The sequence below is a fragment of the Panthera uncia genome (assembly GCF_023721935.1).
Source record: "Panthera uncia isolate 11264 chromosome A3 unlocalized genomic scaffold, Puncia_PCG_1.0 HiC_scaffold_12, whole genome shotgun sequence".
In the NCBI taxonomy this organism is placed as follows: Eukaryota; Metazoa; Chordata; class Mammalia; order Carnivora; family Felidae; genus Panthera; species Panthera uncia.
The window spans coordinates 28518734-28546181 of record NW_026057579.1 but is presented as its reverse complement, the minus strand read 5'-3'; the positions used below and the strand labels follow the sequence as shown (position 1 = coordinate 28546181).

At 39.8% G+C, this 27448-nt stretch overlaps 1 protein-coding gene and 1 pseudogene across 3 annotated transcripts in view; one reads left to right on the top strand and one right to left on the bottom strand.

Moving 5' to 3' along the window:
• NBAS (NBAS subunit of NRZ tethering complex) overlaps positions 1-27448 on the bottom strand; it is a 328333-nt gene that overhangs the window by 268786 nt on the left and 32099 nt on the right. For all 3 annotated transcript variants that reach the window (XM_049652503.1, XM_049652501.1, XM_049652502.1), the window contains 2 exons: positions 6835-6973; positions 202-270 (listed from right to left, as the gene is read on the bottom strand). In XM_049652503.1, coding sequence (XP_049508460.1) covers positions 202-270; positions 6835-6973 — 208 coding nt within the window. The remainder of the gene's footprint in view (positions 1-201; positions 271-6834; positions 6974-27448) is intronic.
• Positions 8220-10562, top strand: LOC125937779 (60S ribosomal protein L12-like; annotated as a pseudogene).

Below are 27448 nucleotides of genomic sequence, written 5' to 3'. Positions count from 1 at the left end.
GAGAGAAGAATGATATACAGTAAAACACACAAACCTTCAGGGAACAGCTCCAGGAATTTTTACTTATGGATCTGTCCACGCAGGGTACAATTAAGAGCACACCCAGATGAAGATCTATAACACTGAAGGTTCATTCCGTTGTGCTTTAAAGGTACTCTGGTGAAAATATTTGAGAAGCACAAGGTTAAGCTTGTGAGTTACCTGTTCTTGTCCTGGGCGACTATAAAACTTGACACTTAACATCCTTAACAATCCCAGGGTCTTCGGTACCTACAAAATAAACGCACATCATACAAAGAAAAATTAATGGAATGCTTCCTCGCTGTAAAAATCCTTTTATCGCGAAATGAAAACTGTAAGAAATCTAACATTTTAAGAAATAGTTAAGAAAGCCATCAATAGGTGTCAGAGATGTACTCACAATAGCCAATTTATTAAGGAATTGATCTTATGCTTCAAAAATGCCAGAAAAAGAAATCAACATTTAGAAACCAGTATCTGAAATAATAGGACACAGACTCTCTTTAGACTTAACAGATGCATTTATAAAATCAAGAGGGAGAGAAGGGTGTAATTTAAGAAATTTAAAACAACAAGTATTGTTGAAGATGTAGAGAATTTAGTACACTGCTTGGGGTGGGGAGAAGTAAAACGGTACAGCTGCTGTAGACAAGTTTCATGGTTCCTCAAAAAGTTTAACATAAAATTACCATTTGACCCAGCCATTCCATCCTAAGTATACGCCCAAAAGAATTGAAAACAGGTATTCCATCAAATAATTATACACAAATGTTCATAGCAGTACTATTCACAACAGCCAAGAAGTGGAAACAACTCAAAAGACCATTAGCTAAAGAATGAACAAAATGTAATATATCCACACGACAGAATACTGTTCAGTCATAAAAAGGAATGAAGAAGTGATAGATGCTACAACTTGGATGAACCTTGAGAACATTATTCTAATCAAAGAAGTCAGAAACAAAAGGCCACATATTATAGGATTCCATTTATATGAAACAGAATAGGTAAGTCCATAGAAACAGAAAGCAGGGACGCCTGGGTGGCACAGTCGGTTGGGCGTCCGACTTCAGCTCAGGTCACGATCTCACGGTCCGTGAGTTCGAGCCCCGCGTCGGGCTCTGGGCTGATGGCTCGGAGCCTAGAGCCTGCTTCTGATTCTGTGTCTCCCTCTCTCTCTGCCCCTCCCCCATTCATGCTCTGTCTCTCTCTGTCTCAAAAATAAATAAACGTTAAAAAAAAAAAAAAAATTAAAAAAAAAAAAAAAAAAGAAATAGAAAGCAGACTAGAGGTTGCCAGGAGCTGGAGGGAGGAAGAATAGGGAAGGACAAGTTAATGGGAATGAGGTTTCCTTTTGGGGTGATGAGAATGTCTTGGAACTAGATAGTGGTGATAGTTGCAAACATTGTGAATGTACTAAATGCAACTGAATTGTATATTTTAAAATGGTTAGTGGTTGGTTTTATGTTTTATGAATTTTACCTTGAAAGAAAAAGGCAAAGAAGAGTACAGTTTTGTTGAGCTTAAAAATTTTCCTATCAGAACTTCTGAGTAGTTAAAGCCATCAGTGGTGGCTTAGCTCCGTATCTCCCAATATTTCCTCCAACAAAAAAAGAAAAAGAAGGGAAAAATATGAGGTGCCTGGCTGGCTCAGTCAGTAGAACACGGTCATGAACTGAAGCCCCACACTGGGTGTAGAGCTTACTTGAAGAAAAAAAAGTGGGGTGGGGGGGGTGGAGTAGAAAATAAATCTATATGAAAATCATGTCCTCACCTTAACTTGAAGACAGAAGATAAGACAAACTTCAAAATAACTGTAAGTAAGAAAGACAAAAAACACCAAATCCCAGGGTGTCATCTCCACTGCTCCTGCCAACCCCCATGTCCCCATGACGCCTACTACCAGGCCTGGTGTTGAGCAAAAGCAGATTGTAAAAATACTGCAGGGTCAAGGCAGGACAGATGAGGGAAGGTAGCAAAGGGATCATCTAAAACCACTGTCAAAATTATAATCCAAGAATTCTTGCCAGAAATAGAAAAAGATATATACCTTGAAAGAGCCAATGGGGATTCCCTGAGAAAATTAACCCAGAAAAATCAACTCTGAGAAATATTCTAGGAAAGCTATTAAATTTCAGACTGAAAAAAAAAAATCCTCAAGGCCTTCAAGTATAATGGCCAAATAACATTTGTATATTATTTGTATGATTCCCTTTGTAAGGAAAATGATTTAACTTCAGTGAGAATTTTCATATTCCACATACAAAGCAAAGCAATAATGGAGTAGTGGGTTTTTTTGTTTTTTGTTTTTTAAGTTCCTTGAAAGAAAGGGTAAACTAAGGATTTTATATCCACACGTTTTCCTTCAAGTACTAGACTACTAGAAAACAATTTTGAACATACAAGAACTTAAGGAACTCTTTCCCCATGAGCCCGTCTTAAAACATCTTCTAAAAGAGGGGCGCCTAGTTGGCTCAGTCAGTGGAGCATGCAACTCTTGATCCCAGGCTGAGTCTGAACCCCATGTTGGGTGTAGAGATTACTTAAAAATAAGATCTTAAAGAGCACATGTGTGTACACACACACACACACACACACACACACACACATCTACCAGAAGATAGTTTCATCCAACCAAGAGATGACTGGGAACACTTCAAAACAAGAAGTGACAGCATTCTGAATCAGAAATGGACATCTAAGACACGAAAGAAAGGTGAGGATCAAGGTAGAAACTAATGTGCAAATATTATGTGTTTTGTCAAAGTAGCAGTAGCACAAAAAGGGCAGAGAACAGAAAGGAAGAAAGGAAAATAAACTGATTTTTGTAGAAGCAATTAGAAGAGATTAAAGAATACCAATAAAACTGATGCATGGGTAAAATGTTGGAGGCCACTGATAACATCAATAGGAGTATTTCAGTGAAATGATGGAAGTAAATCCCCATGCAACAGAATTCGAATTCAAGAGAGAAAAGAAAGAGGAAGTGCGAGCAAGTATAGACGACTCTAGAACATGTTAAAGAAAGGGAAATAAATGGGGTGGTAGCAGGATTTAGTGGGGTCTAGATCCCCCAAAGGCAAACAAAAAAATAGTTTTTATGATGGAAAAATAAAAGCATGTTGTACGCTGATAAGTCAAACAGACAGCACAATTCATGGTATAGGAAAAATATTCTTCCATGAACAAGTGTGAGATCTGGTGGAAACACAGATGGGTTGGCCGTAGCCAGTACAAGGACAGTTTGTCTTTGTCTGTCGATAACGACAGAAGAGGTACAGATGCAGGCAGGTGGTGGGGTCTTATGAAGACATTCCTCTGATCACTTCTATATTCTGAGGGAAATAGGATTTCTCAGAGAAACGGGTTTCCAAACAGCCTGTGTCCCTTCCACAACAGCCTTTACCAAAAAAGCAGCGTAGCAATAACATAAAAATTAGTTTTGTTCCTTTTCGTACTTTTTCTAAAATTCTCATCTTAAAAATACAAACATAATAACAATGAACACTCTAGATCACCGTATGGCTTCTCAAGTGCCTTCAAATATATTACCTCATCTAATTGTCGCAAAAGCCTTACCTACAGAAGTGTAAAGTGTTGAGGCAGAATTCCCATCCCGGACTTCTGACTCCCGAGTCTGGGTTCTTTCGTTTCTCCCAGTTACTGAATTCAAACCTGCTGTCTGTTATAGCTTACTGCCTCTATTTGTGGACACAGCTATATCCTCCCATACAGTAAACCCCTTGAGGGCTGGTACCTCTCTATTCCTAACACCCAGCAGTGACTCAACGTTGAACAAATGAATAAATAAAACTACCCAACATTAATTTGAAACTTTGGTCAATGCACATATTGAATCTTGCACCGTCTCTTTTACAACCTGGCAGCCTTGTGAGAGACTAGAATATATGTGTCAGCAGCATTTTTTAGTCAATATCCACCCGAACACAATAGCAACCTTAAACAAACAAGTTCGATGAGGACAGTATCTGCCACCTGACAAAAGGAACTAATCCCAAAACTCAAATTACTCTGAGGTAGGGGCAGGCTATGTAGAAGGCCTGGACATTTAGCTGCAAGACATATTTAAGAGCCACTAACGTAATTAAAATACCCTTCGAAGAAATTAATCATACAGCCGAGCATTCAATTTGCAATTTAATGTTTTTCCCCACTTATTCTGTCAGGGCACGGGCAATTTTCTTTTAAGAGACTGCCATACCAAAGCTTCAGGCTGGGGAGGGAAGGGCCATAGCAAAGCAGATTTCAATACTTCAGTGAGGAGCAAAGTGAAAGCACAAGAGAATTCAAAGAAGCCAAGGTGAAAAGAGGTTTCACGGTATGCGAGAGCACTCTGTGACTCTTCGTCTCCCAGACCACTCTGTCACAAATGCGCTCGATTATACTGACCTGAAATGGACCTCCACAGTTCGCCTACTTCATCTCTCCTTGTATCCTCCACACTTAGCCTATATTTTCTCTTTTGCCCCTCAACCTTTGACAAATTTCATAGCTACTGAAAAGCGCAAGTGATGGTACAAAGAAACACCAGTATACCTTTCGCTTGGGTTCACCAGTTATTGATGCTTTGCCATTTATCTATGTGTGCTTTATCTATGTGTGTGTATACACATCTTTTAAATTATGGTTTTGACTAAACCATTTAAAAAATAAGCTGCAGACATCACACTTAGATTCAAGAGCCAAAGCTGTTCAAACTCTTTCCAAGATCTTCCCTGAATATCTCACATAGAAAACTACAAGCTGGGTATGAACTACATCAAGAGAAACAGGAAGAACTTCCTGCAAAAACGAAATAATATGTTGAAGCAACTCTTACCGCTTTATGAATTATGGGATAATTACAGACAAATCTGACAGTGCCACTGAGACGGGCATAATCTCACACGGGGAGTGGGGGAAGGCGCTCAACGGAGTCTAGAAGATCCGTTCCACCTGTGTTCCCTATTTTTAGTCATGAGATCTTAGGCTCCTTATCTGTGAAGTGTGGCTACCAAACCCCAATCCGGACTCCTCTGGGTCCCGCAGGAGAAGAGGCAGGAACTAGCATAAGTAGAGGGTAGCACATGGAAGGAACAGCACAAAAAACAGTCCTCGATTATAAACTCATCCAGAAATACAACCAGATACAGGGTCTAGTGTCACATAAACCACTAAGTTGAACTAAATTAAAAAAAAAAAAAAAAAAAAAAAACGGTGCCTGGGTGGATCAGTCAGTTAAGCATCCGACTTTAGCTCAGATTATGGTCTCACAGGTAATGAGTCCAAGCACTACTTTGGGATTCATTCTCATTCTCATTCTCATTCTCTCTCTCTCTCTCTCTCTCTCTCTGCCCCTCATGGGATTCTCTCTCTCTCCTCTCCCTTCCTCACTCACCCTCTCTTTCTCACCAAAAAAAAAAAAAAAAAACCACATACCCAACCCTACTTTGTTGAGCTCAATTCACAATAACATACTTCGGAATATGCTGAGAACTAAAGAAAAAAATGAATGGGAGCTTACAATAATTGCTTAAGATTTTCTTTTAAAAGCATTTCTTCATTAGTTCCTTTTTAACACCAGACATTTAACCATTCATGGTTTTAGGGTATTATTTTAAAATCAGTGTATCTTAACACAGAATTAACAGGACAAATACATTCACTATAGGAAAAAACAACACGACACATTCCCTTATACTGTGCTTTACTTTAATTTCTTGGTTTCTTCCCTACTGGAAAAAATATCTGAGCAGCCACTGGAAAGGAGGCACTGTGCTAAGAACAGGATACATAATTTTGATCAAGTGTTTGATTTCTTGCAGTTTACATAAATAACCAAGATATATAACATTACAGGGTGGTCAATATGGCCGATAAATTATTCACTACTATCTCATTTTTCTTGGCTTTCTGGATACACAGAAAAAACAATTTCTCAGGCCCCTTACAGGCAGGAAGGGCCATATGATTAGTTAGAACGCATGCACTGTGAGCAGAAGTAACAGCAGTTCTGGTTTAAAAAGTTCCACCTTTTAGCCCTCTTTTCCCTCTTCTACAAACTGAGACAGTGGAACCTCAAGAGGTCACCAGCCTCTGTGTATTCTTCAGTCATCACTTGGAACAAACTGTTCAGGGGAGTCATGGCACCAAGAGCAGGCTCTGCCACAAATAAGGGATGAGTTGTTACCCGGTAAAACACAGAAATGTCAGGAGTTTTCGTCTCTGTGACTGTTTTTATTATCACAGCAGAACCTAGCCTATACTGACTATTCCAGCACACCAGAATACTCTGCTATACAACAAATGAATGAATGGCCAGGTTTATCACCCAGGTGAACACAGACGAAAATGTCAGTGTACCATGGTGGTGAAATCTTGAACAGGGGAACTTCTGTTGTATTCTGCCACTTGCTAGCTCGGTGACCCAGGGTAGTTACTTAACTACGCTTTACTTTTGCCATCAACAGACAGGCTAGTAACAATACCTATCTCAAAAAGTGGGGGAGATTAAGTGGGCTAATACATACAATAGCACTCAGAAGAGCCGCCAGCACAGCAAACACGTGGAATGAACGTTGACGTTTAAATAAGCAAATGTAAGTAACAGGACTACTGTTGTTCTTCTAACATCTGCTAATACCGTTACTAAAAATGAGACCAAGTTAAACACAAAATGCTTTAGATAAATTTGATGTTTGGAAGGAGTACCAAAATTTCACACAAAGTCACCTTCCTCATCCAAGACAAATTATTTCCTCCTCTCCTGCCTACGCTCTATTAGCAAAGTGAAAGGCCATAACTAATACTTACTGCAGTGACCCTGTCTCCACCATTAGTAACCTGCTTATAATAAGGCGATCCTGAAAGAACTCTCCAGGCAGATAGGCCATAGCTAGACGCTTTGGATATGCCCACTTCAGCAGTTTCGCATCCACCAACCAGTAAAAGTCTAGAAAACAGAAAAATAAAAAGAACTGATAAATTGTAATATGAGTAAGAGGACATCAAAACAAGGAAAGCAGAAACAGTCACCTTCACACAGAAAACTGAACTAAAAGTTGCTATATACTAAACCCAGAAGTAAAATATTTTAGAAGAAACAACCAGAAGAAAACCAGATGGTTTTTCACCTAGAATTCCACCTTCACTTATACAGAGGTAAGGCTTAAACATTCAAGTACCTGAAATCCAGATGGGAATGTTAAAGAAAGAGTAAAAATGTTTTAAGGTTGGCCCCTGAACACTGAAGAAATGGTCTGTATCAACACCAATAAACTTCATATCCAGATGCGTCCCACACCCAGATATAGGTATATTCATCACAGCATTATGCACAGTGAGGACACAATTACAGATGTTAGGGAGGACAGCCAAAAGTGCTGTGGATAGGACAGTACTCTACAGTAATAACGACACTGAAACAGGACGACGCGGTAGTTTCCACGCACGTTATGATCTGTTTCCTCCAGTTGTTCTACTTTGTGAACAATTAGAGGCAAGCTGCCCACAGGGCAAACAGTCTGACATATACTAGAAGTTAAAAGACTGTGACACGACACAGACTAAACTCATTAATAATGAAAACCAAACAGTCATGATGTTTTTATTGACATATAAATGATACACAGCATATTAGTTCAGGTGTACAACATAAGGATTCAAAATTTGTATGTACTGTGAAATGATCGCCATAGCTAGTTAATATCTATCCCATACACAGTTACACGTTTTTTTTCTTGTGATGAGAGCTTTTAACATCTACTCTGTTAGCAACTTTCAAATATGCAATAGAGTATTTTTAACTGGAGTCAGCACCAACAGTCATGATTTTTAAAGTTACAGCATTCACTAAATCTAGCCGAGAACTATGTAACAGGCATTATAATCATCTATTGGAAAAAAAAAATGTTTAAAGGTAAAATTATGATAAGTTAAAGGAAGCACTACACCTACCAGTGAATTATTCATTGTTCCCAATGACAATAAAGTGGAACACGAACAGAAAAGAGAAGTCACAGTTTCACTGGTCTTGTCCATGTAACACTGCCCCAACATGATCTACCACTGTCCCAAATGACAGAAAATAATTATCAGCTCCCTTTAAAGCAAAACACTCATATTGTCACCAGGCTCCCATTTTGTCAAAAAAAGGATGTACTTCATCACACAAATTAGTCCTTACCTTTTTCTAGACCATGTTCATAGAAACAGCAAAACTTAAAAAACTTGAGTTTCTGCATAGAAAATACAAGGTAAACGAAAACAACACTTTAAAAGGCTCTTTAGAGTTGGCGTATCAAAAGGATTTACTTAAAGAGTAAAGGAATGACCAGGGATATACCTATGAAACAAGAGTGGCCACGAGTTGACTGTTGAAACTGAATGACAGGCACAAGGAAGTCAATATATTGTCTCTATGAACACGCTTCAAATATTCCACAATGAAATTTTTTTCAAAAGTCATTTTGTTAAAAAAAAAAAAAAAAAAAGAAAAAACAAAAAACAAAAAAAACCTCTGGGAGTGCCTGGCTAGCTCCATCAGTAGAGCATACGATTCTTGATCTCAGTGTTGTGAATTTGAGCCTCACACTGGGCGTGGAGATTACTTTATTATATTTTTTAATATGAAATTTGTTGTCAAATTGGCTTCCATACAACACCCAGTGCTCATCCCAACAGGTGCCCTCCTCAATTCCCATCACCCATGCTCCCCTCCCTCCCACCCCCATCAACTCTCAGACTGTTCTCATTTTTTAAGAGTCTCTTATGGTTTGGTTCCCTCCCTCTCTCTTTTTTTTTTTTTCCTTCCCCTCTCCCATGGTCTTCTGTTAAGTTTCACAGGATTCACATAAGAGTGAAAACATATGGTATCAGTCTTTCTCTGTAGGACTTATTTCACTTAGCATAACATTCTCCAGTTCCATCCACGTTGCTACAAAAGGCCAGATTTCATTCTTTCTCATTGCCATGTAGCATTCCATCGTGTATATAAACCACAACTTCTTTATCCATTCATCAGTTGATGGACATTTAGGCTCTTTCCATAATTTGGCTATTGTTGAAAGTGCTGCTATAAACGTTGGGGTACAATTGCCCCTATGCATCAGCACTCCTGCGTCCCTTGGGTAAATTCCTAGCAGTGCTATTTATGGGTCCTAGGGTAGATCTATTTTTAATTTTTTGAGGAACCTCCACACTTGATCTCAGGGTTGTAAATTTGAGCCTCACACTGGGCATAGAGATTACTTTTTAAAAAATCCTCTGACTAAACAGAAACAAAACAGGTAATCCTGAATATTAATATTTCTGAACATAATCTCAGTGTTTTTTGAAACAGAAAACATGTTTTTCATAAAACCTATCTTTAAAAATTAGCAACCTATCATTATAATAAACGTAAAAACACTAAGAATTGAACAAATTCCCAAAAGACCAGGATAACTAAAATAATTTTCCTCTGCTCAGTGTACAACATATATATTTATATTAACAACAGTATAATTCTTTTCTCAAGGGATTCAATATTATTATTTACTCTGCACTACTATGTCATGGAGGGGACACATCTAATTTTCAGATAAAAAATATACACAGTTTTTGGCTCTCGGCTTGGAGGAGGCGAAGGTGCAACTCTCTTCAGTTATCCAGAATCCGGGTTCATCCAACACCAGCCGCCTCCACCACGCCACCTAAATTCAATCCCAGTAAGATCTAAGTTGTATACCTGAGGTACACCAGTGGGGAAGTCAGTGCCACATCTGCCCTGACCCCCAAGACTGCCCCGAGTCTGTCTCCAAAAAAAGGTTGGTGATGACATCTCTAGGGTAACCTGTGATCAGAAGGGTCTGAGGCTGACAATGAAACTGACCATTCAGAATAGACAGACCCGGATTGAAATGGTACCTTCTGCCTCTTCCCTGATTATCGAAGCCCTCAAGGAACCACCAAGAGAGAGAAAGAAGCAGAAAAACGTTAAGCACAGCAGAAGTATCACTTTTGACGAGACTGTGAACATTGCCCGACAGATGCAGCACCATTCTTTAGCCAGAGAACTTTCTGGAACCATTCGAGAGATCCTGGGGACTGTCCAGTCTATGGGGGGCAATGTTCATGGCCACCACCCTCATGACATCAGAGATGCATGAACAGTGGTGCAGTGGAATGCCCCACTAGTAAGAACTACAAAGGAAAATTTTTCAATAGAGGATCATTTGACAATCAAAAAATAATAATATGTATACATACACACGTATATGTATAAAACTAAGTTGCCTGACTACTGAAGAGGGAGATACAGAGCTAACTGAAATCTCAGATTTCTTATCTCTTGTTCTTCATGCTAGAAGACATGTCCTCGCCATGATTTTTGAGAAATATCATAGCCATGTATACATCAAACTGGCTACATGCAAACTCCATTAAGAACAAAAGAGATCCAGGGACGCCTGGGTGGCTCAGTCAGTTAAGTGTCCAATTCTTGATCTCAGCTCAGGTATTGATCTCGAGGTCATGAGTTCAAGCACTGCACTGGGCTCCTCACTGGGCATGGAGCCAACTTCAAAAAATAGACAGACAGATAAATAAATAAATAAATAAATAAGTAAAACAAAAGAGATTCAGTACCTGCTTCCAAACCTTTCCTCCATTAATGCCTAATTGAGGAGTAAGTGGAAAAAGAGGCAGAATGATGGAACTAATCACATACTGTCCTCACTAGATGACAAAACCATGTAACTTGAATGAAAACAGTCAATGAAAAAGAAAGAAGTCTGAGGCCCAACCCAGCACAATATACAGAATAAATGTTTCCTGAGTAACTGAATTTAAAGCTCCAACTTTCTCCTTAAGTAGCACAGTGAAAGGTGCCAGAGCAACTCCACTTCCCCCTGCCAGTCCCTAAGCTTGCTGGTTCCAGCAGCGAGGTGTGAGAAGATGAGGCAGGGAAAAGGGGAAAGGTCAAGGCCACAGCGGGGAGGGCGAAAATGGGGGAAGGGGAGGATTCACTGATAAAGATAGAACTAAACAAGGCTAAGCCGATAATCTGATAAAGGAAAGTGTTAAGAAAAAAATTTCAAACTATTTATGAAAGACTAAAAGCCATGAATACAGAGAAAAATACCATGTTCTTTGACACACCCTCAATACCTGAAAGAAGTCAATTCTTCATCTATAAATTGAATGCAATTTCAAATAAAATCCCAACAGAATTTTTCATGGGACTGAACACATACTAAAAGTAAGCAAATCTGAAACTTACACGAGAGTGAGCAGTTCTAAGAAAAGCTAACTCCGTTCTCACTGCTAATCGTTCCCTTTGTGAGCTGTGCTTTGTGCGTCTTCATCTGCAAATACTTTCCTACCTGGGGTCATTAAGACATTCTCCTTCAAATTCCACCATATTACACCTAAACCTTACAGGGGTGCCTGGGTGGCTCAGTCGGTTGAGCGTTCAACTCTTGATTTAGACTCAGATCATAATTCCAGGGTCGTGGGATTGAGCCGCACATCAGGCTCCATGCTGAGCGTGGAACCCACTTAAGATTCTCTTCTCTCTCTCTCCCCACCGCCGTCCCTCCCCTGCTACTCTCTCTAAAAAAAAATTAAAATTTTTAAAAAATTTTAAATTTCTATTTATACAATGAAAAGATAAATCACACACCAGATGAACACACAAAAGCAACAGAGTATTAGCAAAGAATGTATATAGATCTCCCATAATCAGCCCAAAACAAAAATGGACAAAGCATTAAGCAAGTCACAAAAGGAGAAATCCAAAAGTCAGTAATGCAGATTAAAACAATACAGATTTAGGGGTGCCTGGCTGGCTCAGCTGGTAGGACATGTATGTGACTCTTGATCTTGGCATTGTGAGTTCAAATCTCTATGTTGGCCACAGATACGTTAAAATAAAAAATGAGTAAAATACAGAGAATGTTTAAGAACACAGTTAAAGTACTGGTGAAGCTTCAAATTGGAACGATCATTTTGGAGAATGATATGGCAAACCTAACAAAAAGACATACCTGACAACCCTATAAACTATGTTCTAAGGACATTCTAGAGAAATTCTTGTACAGATATATTTATCTCATGGTAAAAGAAGATTTTGTGCAGCACTATTTATAATGCAGGAGAATTAGATGTATTTTAAATGCTTAAAAGGAATGGATAAATTCAACAAATTATTCAGGAAAACATATACAACAATAGAATGGATACGTAGATAAGATAGTAGGTAAAGAAACGGGGGGGGGGGTAGGAGGCATGCACCAAAATCTTGAGAGCAGCTACCTCTAGAAAGGGATGAGGACACAAAGGAATGGAAGGAGGGAATTTGGGGAATTCTGTTTGTACTGTCTCTTTTACTCATGTATGTGTATGTACATGGACACACACACACACCCTAAGTAAAAAAGAAAACGTTAGTATTTGTTAATTCTGAGTAGTAGATACTTAGGTATTCTTGACCTCATTCTCCGTACTTTTCTCTTTAACTTAAAATCAGGAACATCGAGATACAGTATCCCAAATCATGTACATAAATTTTGCCAGTTAGTGAAGTCCAGGAAAGAAAATGCAGTAAACTGGCTTTAGCACATAACACCCACCCACAAGTCTAGGCAAATACTGAAAATAAAATCAGCGTATCATTTACTTTGTGGCATTTAGAGGTTTTCATACATTAACGGTCATAGCTTAAGCATTCCGTGATTTACTGCTGAAAGGATCGTTAGATTTTTGCAGAGGTCAGCCCGCACACAGATAATACTCTAGAAAATAATTTACAGCATTAACATTGTTCTGTTCCAGTGAATTCCTCCACTCAGAATACTTCCTTAAATATACTGGATATTTGGCTTAAGTGCTTACTTTAAGAATCATATTTTGAAGTAATGGTTTTAAAATTTTTCTATAAAAACATAAAGCAAAACAGATTTTCTACAGTGCAAATTAAGTTCTCTAGATTAAAGCACATGATGTGTGGGAATTGTAACTGTACTTCTTGACAAAAAGGAGAGAAAGACTGACCTTCCCAGTAATCTTCAACCTCAAAATGTTGTGGAAAATGGGAATATCATAGGTCTAGGTATCAGGCATCAGATTCCAGTACCTCTGCAACAAAGTAACTATGTGATGTTATCCCATCAATATTTACTAAATGCAAATTGTGTGCTAAGCAATGCGGAATATGGAATTATGGCAAGCAACTGAAGAAGGTTCGTGATGAACCGTTTATAATTCTTCTTGGAATCCATTTGTAGTGTTACAGTATCTCCCAGTTCATCAGCATCGAACACGGGGTGGCTCTTAGGGCCGTGCTTTCGATTCCCACCTGCTTTCCTCTGCTGGCCCTGGAGGTACACTGATCCGCAGGAATGAAAATGAGCGGCCCCACTCCGGGGGGGGCGGGGGGGGGGGGGGGGAAGCGGGGAGGGACAAGTCAACACAAACCACTGCAGCACAGGACCTCTTCAAAGACCTCAGAGGGAGGTGCAAAGACAGCCAAAAGGACAGTACGTGGAGGAAGGAGCCAAGTAAGGCTTCACAGTGAAAAGTTTATCTTTTAAACAATTTCCCGAATAAAGGGATCAGGTAAAGAACATTCCAAGCCCTGGGAATTCAATGTCAAAAAGCAGAGTGTCGTTTGTGAAACGGTGTCTGGAGAACAATGAATGCAGTGTGTGCTTCTAGCCTATAAAAAGGGAAGCAGGAGGGGGAGAGAAAGTTCAAAGGGGTCCTGAACACGACAGAATAGTTTGTCTTGCTCCCTTCTGGGCACTTGCCACCTTCCACCTTACCTTCTCTACCAGAAGTTATTTAAATCACGCCTCCATTAGCAAACTCGGAGCCACTTAGGAACAGAGATTGGATGTGCCTCCTTCATAGCATTTACCACAATTGTTTCACGCAAAACACATCTATCTGTGCGCTATGTGCAAAGCACTACAAGGAACAAAGATAAATAAGACACAGTCCTTGTCCTTGGCTTAACCTCCCCGGGCTTCAGCTCTCCCACCTGAGAAATGAAGGGGCTGAACCAAATGACGGATGAACCTCTTCCCCGGCTCTGACATCCTAAGAGGCTCAAACTCAGAGCAGGAACACAGGTATCAGACAACAAAAATAAACTGTGACAAATGGAGCCAAAAACACAAGAAGAGGTGAATTAAATGAGCAGGAGTAAAGGCGGTGGCCGAGCAGAACAAGGGGCAGTGATACGGGGGTGGTCAAGGCCATGTGAGGAAAGGCAGCTGGGGACAGAATGCGTGTCCCTAGGCATCACCCCACATGTGACACCACAAATTGTTTCCAAGAAGAATTGTAAATCGTTTATTAAGAAGGTCCTTCAATCTGTAATTGTTGAAAGAATCTGCCATCTAGTGGCTCAAAACTTCTGAAAGCGGAGGAAGGAAGTTTGAAATAGGAGAAACAGCTGTATATGCTTGGTCCAGTGACCGGTGGGCTTGTGGCATACAACCCACAGAAAGGGAAGAAGGAAGAAAAACACTACAGCTCTCAAAATTTTAAAGCGCCTAAGATCATGCCTGTCAAAATAAGGGCTCAAGAATTGTTACCTACTGCTTCACAGCTAGAAGTCACTCCTCTCTTGGGATAATGGAAAATGTTCCCCTCATTTTAATTCATCTTCAGTGTACCTTACACATTCTTCATTTCAAAACCTTTACTACTTCAAAATTTAAGATTCCCCTGATCTCTTTATTAGATTAAGAGCTTATAGGAAGAAAATACACATAATTGGAATTCATTCAACAGCAGTGGTTTTCAAACGTTCGTATGCATCACAATCACCTAGAGCGCTCTTAAAAACAGTGAACACCTCCAGAGGTCTAATCGAGTTGGCCTGGGATGGAGTCCAAGAATCTGAGTATCTAACAATCTCCCCCAGTGATTCTGATGCTGCTGGTGCAGAGACCACACTTTAAGAACGCAGCTTTGTATGATGTTTGAATCTATGATCAGAGCTCTGGAGGACACGGCTCACTAGAAATCAAATTATGAAGCATGGCACGCTTAAGGATGATCACAGAAAACTAATTTTAATGAATGGTTAGTTTTTAAAGGCAAAACAATGAGAATTTTTCTTCAATAGGAAAAACACTATAAAAGACTGGTTAGTAATAAAAAATCATAACATTTTCCTACAGTTTAATAATTAGGCATTTAATATATTTAAAATTGAGGGGTACCTGGTTATAAACTCCTTAAAACACAATTTATAATAATTCAAAATCAAGAGGTGTGAGGAAATATATAAAGTTCAATACTCTTTATTTCATATCTTTCAAGCAGAACTGAACCCATACTGAGATAGGTGGTTGGATGGCATAGAACAGAGGTCAGCCAACATTTTCTATAAAAAGCCAAAGAACACATATTTTAAGCTCTGTGGACCATAAATGGTCTCTTTCACAACTACTCAGTCACAGTACAAAAGAGCACAGACAACATGTTAAAAAAAAAAAAAAAAGCATTACAAAGTTCTAATAAAATTTTATTTGTGGACACTGAAATTTGAACTTCCTATACTTTTCATGGATCATAAAACTTTGGGGAGGAGGGGGGTTTCCAAACATTTTTTAAAATGTAAAATCCATTCTTGGCTGATAAGCTACCTTAAAGCAGGTCAGATTTGGCCCACAGCCCATGGTTTTCTAGGCTCTGGTACAGAGAAAAGCTTACTGAGTGTGAGTATCAGACGACCCGAGTTTACCACGTAGAGTTGTATCATCCTAGGAGACACTGTTACCTCTCAGAGCTTTGGTTTCTCCAACTATACAAAAGCAGCTATAATACCATCTTATTGGATTGAAGATTGAAATTCAATATATATCTGGTAGTCCGTAAAGACTCTAACATTTTTCAATTATAACCTTAATACCTTCAGGTTTAGTCAATTCAGTATCAGTTCAGGAAGCGCCTTCATTTTTCAAGGTACTGTGCTAGCAGTGTAAGAAATGCTTCGTAGGGAAACCAAATTTTCCCTGCCCTGAAGGAATTTACAGTCCCATGGGGTAATGGGGCTGTGATTTCACCTAAAAAAGGCTTGAAAAAACCTGTTTCAGGCCTTCCATTCATATAGTTGTTTAACCTGAGCTCTCACATTTTAATTCTTCCATTCCCAGGCTTTCATTCATTTACTCAACAAATATCTCATTGAGCACCCTATGCACCAGGCCACATTCTAAACTCTGAAAAAAATAGCTACAAATAACACAAAGTTCCTGCCCTCATGGAGTTTACATTCCAGTGCATCAGTATTGCTTCTCCCCTTTTTCATGCTTTAACAAAGCCAAGTAAATGTTAACAACTGAACCATAATTTACTGATATTCCATGCAAAAAAGCATTGCGATAAGCATTGATAATACGGTGCTAAGACCGGTGCAGATAAATGAAGGAAAAACAAAAAAAACAAAAAACAAAAAACAAGGACATTACAAGCAGAGGAAAAAAGAAGAACCACGAATACCTTTAAGAACAAAATCATCTTGAGAAATCTAAGAATATATATATATAGGTCTAGAGTTATCTAGAGCAAGAGTCAGTAAACTACAGTCCCTGGACCAAATCCAGCCCACTGCCTATTTTTGTGAATAAAGCTTTCTTAGAACACAGTCATGCTCATTCATTTATATATTGTTAAGGCTGCTTTCAACATGGCAGTGCAAGAGTTGAATAGTTACATCAGAGACCATGTGGTCCTTTACAAAAAAGGTGTGCCAATCTTGGTCTAGAGCAAAGAAACATGAGGGGATGTGGCAGAAGGTTAGAGAGGTTAAAAGACCAAATTATAAAAGGCCTTTAATACATTGGGGCATCTGGCTGGCTCAGTCTGTGGAGCATATGACTCTTGATCTCAGGGTTTTGAGTTCAAACCGCATGTTGGGTGTGGAGATTACTTAAAAATTAAAAAAAAAATTTTTTTTAAGGCTTTTAACACTAAATTAAGGAGTTACATCTGTATCTCAATGGCTAAAGGAAATTAGAGGATTTTTAAGTAGGTGATCAGACTTATATCGGACTTGTACTCCGTGCTGGAAACACAACAGAAAAGAAATTAGAGGAGACCAGACAGGAAGCAGGGAACACACTTGATAAAGTGGAGAGTGTCTGAGCTAGAAGAATGGCAGGAGAAATAAAGAGGCAGAGACAGATTTAATACATTGAAGAGAAAAATAATCATCAAGTTGTTAAGATTCGTAAGAATGAGTTAAGAATTATCTAAAGCAAATCTCAGGGCACCTGGGTGGCTCAGTTGGTTGAGCATCCGACTTTGGCTCAGGTCATGATCTCACAGTTTGTGGGTTCGAGCCCCGCATCAGGCTCTGTGCTGACCCCTTGCTCGGAGCCTGGGGCCTGCTTCAGATTCTGTGTCTTCGTCTCTCTCTCTGACTCTCTCTCTCTCTCTCTCTCAAAAATAAATGAACATTAGGGGCACCTGGGTGGCTCAGTCGGTTGAGCGTCCGACTTCAGCTCAGGTCACGATCTCGCGGTTCGTGAGTTTGAGCCCCACGTCGGGCTCTGTGCTGACAGCTCAGAGCCTGGAGCCTGCTTCAGATTCTGTGTCTCCTTCTCTCTCTGCCCCTCCCCCGCTCACGCTTTGTCTCACTGTTTCTCAAAAATAAATAAAGGTAAAAAAAATTAAAAAATTAAAAAATAATAAAGCAAATCTCAGGGTTCTGGCCTGGAAGAAATGCTATATACCAAGATTCAGGAATACAGGAGAAAATGCACATTTGGAGGTAAAAAGCGATTAACAGAATATAATTGAAAACAAGGAACTTGTGAGCTAGCTACCCCAGAAACGATGTTCTGTAAGCAGGTGAATAAATAGCTGTGTGGCTTACAAGTGACTTATGGGATACAGATTTGGGAGATATCACATACGCATTTAAGTGCTGACTGGAGTTTGCTTAAAGTTGCCTATAAAAATATATAGAATAGGTAAGAAAAACAATGGCCAAAGGACTCCACTGAAAATCTACTAGAATTAATAATCAGGCTTAGCATGGCTATAGAACACAAGACCAATATACGTAAATCAATTGTATTTCTATATACTAGTAATAAGCACTCGGGGAAAAAAAAAATTAACTTTTCCAAATTTTCAGACACCAGTGTACCTCTTTCCAATGATTTATGGCACACAAAAAAATATTATTTATAACACATTTATTTAAAGTCAACATGCTTTTCTTTTTAATTTAGCTTGGTCACAATCACAACTCTGTTGACATCATGGATTTTCTATACAAATTAGTATCAAATAAAGACTTGTGCATGTCCTACCTAAAGCCACCACACATATACCTGTTACACTTTGGGAGAGACAATGTAAGCAGAATAGAAAATAACACGTAAGATGGACGAATTTCCCGGATGCCCAGGTGACGGTGGTGATCCCTGTCATAAGAGGTACAAGGGGACACACACAGGTTTTTGGAAAGGCAGATGTTCTTGACTGAATGCACCGGTGTGCAGGTCTTGTAACTTGTCCCAGGCCAAACTGGGGAGTAGGGAAGTGATGGCAATGCTGCGTGGGTTTTTCGATGCACGTGCACACACGTTCTACGCATATAAAGAACAAACACGCTCTTAGGAGGTAGAATTTGGATACAAAAGTTCTACTGGCAAAAGCCAAATACGTTAGATGATGGCTGTTGTAATTTATTGACGAGGGGAATTCTTCCACGATGTATCCATACACCAAATCATCACATTACACACTTTAAAAATACCTTACAATTTTGTCACTTCTACCTCAATAAAGCTGGGGGAGGGAAAAACAGCTCTACCGGAAAGGCTATTCTTACCATAGTCATGGAAAAATCCAGGCACTTCAGCTAGGTCTATAATGCCCTTTTTCTGTCTGTACTTACTGAACAAATTTTTTATTATATTTGGGCTTTCCATATCGGTCTGTTGAGACAAGTGGCCTGGCTCATGGGAGTTCATTTTCAAAATAAAATATTAAATTTTCAGTTAATATTTGCCAAGACTTTAAGGTCTGTGTCTAGATTTTTTTTTTACATGTGGATGTGCAGTCACTTAGCACTATTTGTTGAAAAGACTGTCTTTGCTCCATTGAACTGCCTTTGCTCCTTCATCAAAGATAAGCTGGCTATGGGCACCTGGGTGGCTTAGTTGGTTAAGCGTCCAGCTCTTGATTTTGGCTCAGGTCATGATCTCAACCGTTCATGAGACTGAGCCCCGGGTCAGGCTCTGCACTGACAGCACGGAGCCTGCCTGGGATTCTCTCTCTGTCACTCCCACCTACCCACCTCACACGTGCCCTCTCTCTCTCAAAATAAATAAATGAAATAAACTTTAAAAAATTAGCTGATAAAAAAAACCCACATAAATATTAACATCAATCTTTTGAGCTTGGTTAGTTCCTGAGGGTGATATACTCTCTGTAAGCTGAAAAATTCAGTTGCTGGGGCTACAAAGCCAGAGTACTGACTGGGGTAACCTTGCTAAAGAAATGCTTGCTAACTGGTGGAAAACTGTTCGGGTATCAAATCAGGCTCCACGAACTTTTGTTTTACTCCTGTTCGTCATCCCTACGCCCCACCAATGCCTTAGCAGCCTGGCACGCAACGGGGCTTCCAAGGAATATCTACAGGCACAGAACACACTCGTACGTTCTCTCCCCCTGCCGCACCCCATGGGGCTACACAAGAGAATAAAACCACCGAGCTGTGTTACTTCTACACCTATGTCCTACACAGTCAGCTCCTGACAGGCTCAGATCTGGCCTCGGAGCACTTCTCAATCCAGTATTCCCAGCAGCCACAGCCTATGGAGAGGAGAGACACCTAAAATGAAATTTATTCCTATCCTTCATTAGGACAACTTCAAAAGCAAGGATATCTTGTATTCATTTTATTTAATCTTTCAGAGCTTTAGCGCAAAGGTTCTCAAGAGGGATGGGGGCTTATAAAGCCTTTTAACACATGCTGAGATCCCATCCTACACCTTACCTTATCAAGCCTTCAAGAGTACAGCCTACGTATGCGCATTTTTTTTAATTCTCAATAAGTGATTCTGTTGTCCACACCTCGTTAACAACCACTAGCCTAGCAAGCAGAATATCCATAGAAATACTAATAATTTAGATTTCCCAGATGTCCCTGACCCTGTTTCCTTCCCTCAACCTACAGCTGATGCCAACGGTCATCTGAAGACTTAACTCCCTCCCAATCCTTAGGATGGATTTAAGCAGCTCTTCTGCAAAAGCCCAGTATGTTCAGCATCCACCCATCTGGTCAATTTCATGCCTAACCTTGTATCCAGATTTCAGAACTACCCAGGTTCTGAAACTAAATTCACCTTCTACTCCAACATTAGTAGTTTAATTATTAAAGTCTTTCTCAAACTTGTTCTCTCAGGAAAAAAAGTTCTCCCTTTGAACCCTAGCTCCCCTCTCTAGTGAGCCCCATGAACTGCTAGGTATCCCTGACAATGGGTCTATCTCTAATGCCTACTACTAAAGTCCCTACCACAATCTTCCTCTGTTAAATGCTCCGTAGTAGTCTATACTAGACCGAAGGTACTTGAGCAGCTTAATAAAACCATCTACTGTCTGTGCCCAGTGCAGCGCCAGCAAAGAACAGTCCAGAAAGAAGGACTTCCCTTGAGATTACACAGCTCAACAGTAGAACCAAGAACAGAATTGAGATCTCCTGTCTCCTAACCCACTACACATTCTACTATGTCAGAAAAGCATTTATTTTTTTTAGTTTTCTATTTGTCGATAAAATAAAATTAAACATCACTCCTTCATTCCTATAAAATAAGCTAAAGAGTCTTCTTTTAGCTCTCTACTCCCAAGAGGAAGGCACAACAGCTATCATAGCTCCAAGTAGAAGCAAAAATTCAATCAGGCCCAAGTTACTTCTTTAAATTGCATTTCCATAAATCTTTGCAGAGGGATTGTAGAGTAGTCCTTATAAGGGGGGAGGGTGGCAATAACTAAAGTAAAAGATTTATAAAGATCTTTTATAAAGACCTTTTTGTACATAATTGTAACATAAATTGTTTTTAATGTTTATTTATTTTTGAGAGAGGGAGAGACAGACGGAGCACAAGTGATGGAGGGGCAGAGAGAGAGGGAGACACAGAATCTGAAGCAGGCTCTAGGCTCTGAGCTGTCAGTACAGAGCCAGAAGCTAGGCTCAAACTCACAAACCATGAGATCATAATCTGAGCTGAAGTTGGACACTTAACCAACTGAGCCACCCAGGCACCCCTATGTAACTGTAACATAAAGGGGATGAGCCCCTCCTATCAAAGAATCTCCAAACATAGAAGTCTTCAACTTAAGAGACAGCCAGCTTGGTGCACACCTGGGTGGCTCAGTCGGTTAAGTGTCTGACTCTTCTTTTTTAGGTCAGGTCATGATCTCATAGTCCATGGGATCGAGCCCCACATTGGGCTCTGTGCTGGTGGTGCAGAACCTGCTTGAGATTCTCTCTCTCTCTGTCTCCCTCTCTCTCTGCCCCTCCTCTGCTCACTCTCTCATTCTCTCTCAAAAATAAAATAAACATTAAAAAAAAAAAAAAAAAAAGACAGGGGCGCCTGGGTGGCTCAGTCAATCAAGTGTCAGACTGGCTTAGGTCATGATCTCACAGTTTGTGAGTTCGAGCCCCGCATCAGGCTCTGTGCTGACAGCTCAGAGCCTGGAGCCTGCTTCAGATTCTGTGTCTCCCTCTCTCTGTTCCCCCCTGCTCGCAACTGTCTCTCTTTCTCTCTAAAAATAAAGATTAAAAAAAAAAAAAAAAAGCCAGCTGAAAGCTGCTAAGGACCAAGAAACTGCTGAGTCACACATGACTACGTATCTGTAACATATTCTGATGAAAACAGATCACAGGATACAGCCAAGACACTCCATTTCCCTGTCTCTCTGAAGACAAGTGCCTGTAAAGCCAAAAAATTTAGTCTGTGAAGCTCAGGAGTCCCTTATTCACATCCAAAAGCTTTCACCTCTATGAGACAACGCAGCTTTCTCTACAGACAACAGCACCCTTCGTTTCTCCTCAAAAAAACTGACCTGAACTTAAAAAAAGGAGAATTTTCTCATGCTGGAGAAATGAGAAATTGAGAGGTAAAATGAAAAAATCCTTAATATAAGGTCAACTCGATTACTGACATTCATACTTCTCAGGTACAGTCTGCACATTAATCTCTCAAATGCCAATAGCCAGTACATTATCACAGGCCAAATGTACTCTCACTGCAGTGGGAGATAATCAGCAATGATCAGAACTACAGTATTCTTTTCTAGAAGCAATCTTTCATAAAGCTATTAATCTTACCTAGAGTTTAGGAAAAATTCTTAATGCAATTTATACCTAACTGGTCCTCCAGCTGTCAATATAGCATATCTTTTCTAAGTTTATTTATTTTGAAAGAGACAGAGACAGCATGAGTGGGGGAGGGGCAGAGAGAGCAAGAGAGAATCCTAAGCAGGTTCCACGCCATCGGCACAGAGCATGACGTAGGGCTTGAACCCACGAAACCATGAGATCATGACCTGAGCCGAAACCAAGAGTCAGACACTTAACCAACTGAGCCACGCAGGTGCCCCGGCGTATCTTTTCACTTACCAATGCCTGGATTCTCACAGAATACATATGACCTTAAGAACCAGAAAGACAGGCACTATTACAGCAATGTAATGTTCTATTTAGACTCATAGGTCTAAATAGAACTTATACCTCCTAGGAAAATAAAATTTGCCTGAGCCCTTAGATAAACCTTTAAGGTAAGGAACTCTCAACACTACTCTCTTCACAAGATCAAATTTAAAGATTTATGGGACTCACCTCCATTTTCCCAAAGGTGATATATGAAGAGACTGGCCCTTCTGCATATGCTGCTGAACCCCTTCCCAATCTATGTCCAAGACTCTTTTCCTTCCATTTTGTGCCAGTGAAGTTACCATCCTGTCACCTGAGAACTCATCACACCACAAAATTTTGGACTTCCCACTAAGTACTAGCTTTTTTTTTTTTTTTTTTTTGGACTACTGCCTTTATCCCATGGGTATAAAGCGTTCATGTATTTAAAACGGCTAAGGTTTTGTTTAGGGGAAATCAGAAGCCCACATGAGATGACCAAATCAACGCGCATAAGGCATAGCCCTCTAACACTTCAGGATGCCATTACTTAGAGGTATTCCTCAGTCTCCTCTGAAATGAACAGCTTTCTGCAGACCACGGCCTCCCTATACCACCTCTGAGCCTCGCTCGAAACAGCAGCAGCTCCAATCAGTGCATCAGTTACCTAACTACTCTACAACTGGAGTCCTTGTAATCTGTAACCTACTTTAAGGCAACCATAGCTTATTATCCCCTGTAAATGCTGTTTCAAGTTCCTTCTATTCAAACTGTATTTGCCCTAAAATAGTTGATTAAGATGAAAAAAAAATTATCGTCCAAATGCTTGGATTCTTCCTTTGCACAACAGTGACACACATTATTAGTCATGGTTCTTTTTCCACAGACGGTAGGAGTATCTTCCTTAACATAAACATGAATCGCTTTCTTAATATAAAAAAGGTTCAAATGAAGTCTTGTTTAAAGGGTCTCTTTTTCTTTCTTACTCATCCTTTATATATTACAGTTTTACTGAAGTATGATTTATACTCCATGAAACTTGCCAGCAGGAGAGAGAGTTAGGGGTAATGGAAATACCCTAAAACTGATTATAGTAGTGATTGCACAATTATGTACATTTACTTTAAAAATCACCGAATTACACACAAAATCAGTATCAAAGAGTCATCAAGGATTCAAGGCATGGGTGGTTCTCTGAGGCATCGGAGAAGGCATGTTCTCAGAGACTTTTTGACACTGTTGAGATGTAAATTAGCGTCTAGTAAAAGTTACATTCAAACACTCTTTGCGTAGTTATCAAGGAATTTTTCAACATTCAAAGTTGACTACATCAGATTTTGCTTACAGAAATTTACAGTGGGGGCGTCTGGGTGGCTCAGTCGGTTAAGCATCGGACTTCGGCTTAGGTCATGACTTCACGGTTTGTGGGTTCGAGTCCCACATCGGCTCTGTGCTGACAGCTTAGAGCCTGGAGCCTGCTTTGGATCCTGTGTCTCCCTCTTTCTCTCTGCCCCTCCCCTGCTTATGCTTGGTCTCTGTCTCTCAAAAATAAATAAAAATGTTTAAAAAAATTTTTTTTAATTAAAAAATTTTACAGTGAAGTTAGAAACAAAACTTTAAAAAAAAAAGTGATTGCTGTTGAAAGTGGTGTCATTTAAAAATAGATGAAGTCTTCCATTTGAACTCAACTCATACTGAGCACCCTTATTTGTGAATAGGACTCCCAAAATAGACTGGACATAGCCAGAGGAGAGACATTACGTCTGAATCTCCACCACTGAGCACAGCACTCAAAGCAACTGCAGTCCCCTCTAAGAACGCAGAGGGGGTAAGAAATTCCTCTTAGCTGTAATCAAGGTGCCAGCTAAGCCAAAATTAACAAATATTAAAAATAGAAATGAGGAGGCAGGGAGGTATTGGGGTAGGTCTAGAAGGGGAGCAGGACCAGTAAAGGAGGCAGAGAGGTGGATAAAATACATTCATTAGGCAGTGAGGACATGTAAAGAAGAAAATGGCCAAAATCAACAAACCCATACAGGTAACCTGAAGCTACTCAATTAACTTATGTTTCATATTACCCAATTTACCGCCTCGATTTCTCTTCTTCAACAGTGCTCACAGCATTAGGCAAAACAATGAATTTCATAAAACCTTGAGTTTGTACATTACCAATTTATTCCAACTCCTCTCTGGCTGATTTATTTCACATTTATAAAATCCTTGTAGATGATAAATATCACAGGCTCACATTACTAGAGTAACCAAAAATAAATAAAAATGTGATGAATATTTCAGCTTCTTTCATTTAAGAAAAGACTGCATAATGGAAAAAATAAACAACCTAGCAATATTTTTGTCAGGCACAACAGGGCATTTACATGTAACATACGCCTTGCTCTGTAACAATTTTCATTCAGAAACCTTAATGCAGTCATCCATCTTCAAGCTGACTGCTCTCAAGAATCGTATATGATTGCAGAACCAACAATAGGCCTTCCTTCTGTGGTTTGATAACATTTAAATTTCTAAAATTTTTAGAGACCACCGCCCCAAAAATAGGGTGATCCTGGGCCAGAAAGTGAAAGCCTTAAGAGTAGTAAATGGAGGGGCGCCTGGGTGGCGCAGTCGGTTGAGCGTCCGACTTCAGCCAGGTCACGATCTCGCGGTCCGTAAGTTCGAGCCCCGCGTCAGGCTCTGGGCTGATGGCTCGGAGCCTGGAGCCTGTTTCCGATTCTGTGTCTCCCTCTCTCTCTCTGCCCCTCCCCCGTTCATGCTCTGTCTCTCTCTGTCCCAAAAATAAAAATAAAAAACGTTGAAAAAAAAAAAAATTTAAAAAAAAAAAAAAAGAGTAGTAAATGGAATCCGACTTATGACAAATTGTTACGTAAGAAGTATTCAGTGAATGATAATTTCAAACAGATGGTGCCAAGAGAACCCCACTTACCCTCCAGAAATAATGCCAGAAAAAAAAAAAAGAAATCCAACGTTGACCTTTATAATAAATCAAGACGGTGGAGAAGACCATAATGAAATGAACAAAGCAAAACAAACAAAACAAGAAAGTATTAAGATAGAAAATACGCTTCTTTTAAAAGGGGCAAGAAAAATAAAATAGAAATGTGAGGGACGAATAAGAACACAAAATAGAAGAAAAAAGGAAAAGAACAATCAAAACAAACTTAATTTTCCTTTCCACTCAGGCAATTAAAATTACTTATCCAAGAAACCCACAGAGGTAAAAGTATCATTCAGCAAAACAGAATCTTATACTAGACATTGGGGCTTCTAGAAAAACGTACACTATACATTCTTTGCCTTCAGGTACCTGACATTCCAAGGGGTGACAGAGGATCCATTCACCAAAATAGAAAGAAAAATAAAACAAGAGGTGACTTATACATAAGTGGACATAGCAGGTCCATGCAAGAAAACAAATAGGCCCTAATTGCCTGTGGCCTGAACTGGGACATTATCAGCCGAGACTCACCTAGCCTCTAGCATCTCCCAACCGAACCAACATTCCTCCAACAAAGCTGATCATATGTTCTCGTCTCAGAAATCTGAGTTCCCTTAAGAACAAGCTGCCACTCAAGCTCCCAATTATCTGATCCCCAACTTGCCTTCCCAAGGCCCCACCTCCCATGGCGACCATCACCGCTCTTCCCCTGCCACACACGCCCTACAGTGGCAGCCAAACTACCCCACCTGCCATTTCCCCAAAGTGTACTGTGGCTTCCGTCCTCTGGTCACTGTTCACACCATCACTCTGTCTGGAACATCCACCATGCCCAGATTGTATCCATTCTCCAAAGCAACTGTGAGTGCTGCCTGCCACAGTCCTTCCTTGAAAGACCAGGGAAGTATCTCCTTCATCTGGATCCCCACATCACCATACCTGCACCTTTTTAAGGGCCCTAACATATACTGCATTCCAGTATACACACATACCCACATAATCCATACACACGTACATATCTGTACGCACATTTAAGTAGAGAAAATGCATATTAGACATTAGAAGTATATGTACGTGTATATAACATATGCGTATATCATTTCCCTCAAGATCTTGAGGTCAGGACTGTCCTTCACCCTCACATCTTCCACAACACCTAGTGGAGTGTGTTGCATGCAAGCCACAATAAAAAAGAGTAATGGAAAGCAAGCCAAAAGACTTTCTACCCTCAATCTTTGTAATGCAGACAACTCCTCTAACAGAATGCACTTTTCAATGGAGGACAGATTAAATTTTTATAAATGTATGTATGTGCTAAGAAAGGTAGAATATAAAATCTTTATAAATGTATGTATGTGCTAAGAAAGGTAGAATATAAAATTTTTAAATGTATAGAGGTACCAAGAAAGGTATTAATACCTACGCTTGAAAACAACAAAATCAGGTTGAATAAAACAAAGGCCTTGAAAGAGCAAAACAGCACTTGAACATAATAAAATAAATAAAATAATAAAACACTGTATCCAAGAAGATGCAAACCAACAGGTCACCCTCAACAGAAATCAAACCGGCCAGCAGAGCATCGTGGGTATAATACACACACTGTCCAGGCTTGGCAAAATTCACAACGGAAAGCTGAGCGTGTCAAAGCAAAAACACATGCTACCCCCCTTCTAGCGGCAAAATTTAAATTCAAGACTTAATGTGAAGCTATGCAAGGAAAACACAGTATCTCAACTATAAAAACGTACATTAAGAGGCCACACTTCATATAAGTTGACAAGAATAAAATAAAAACAACACAATTTTCTTATTGTTGTAATGTG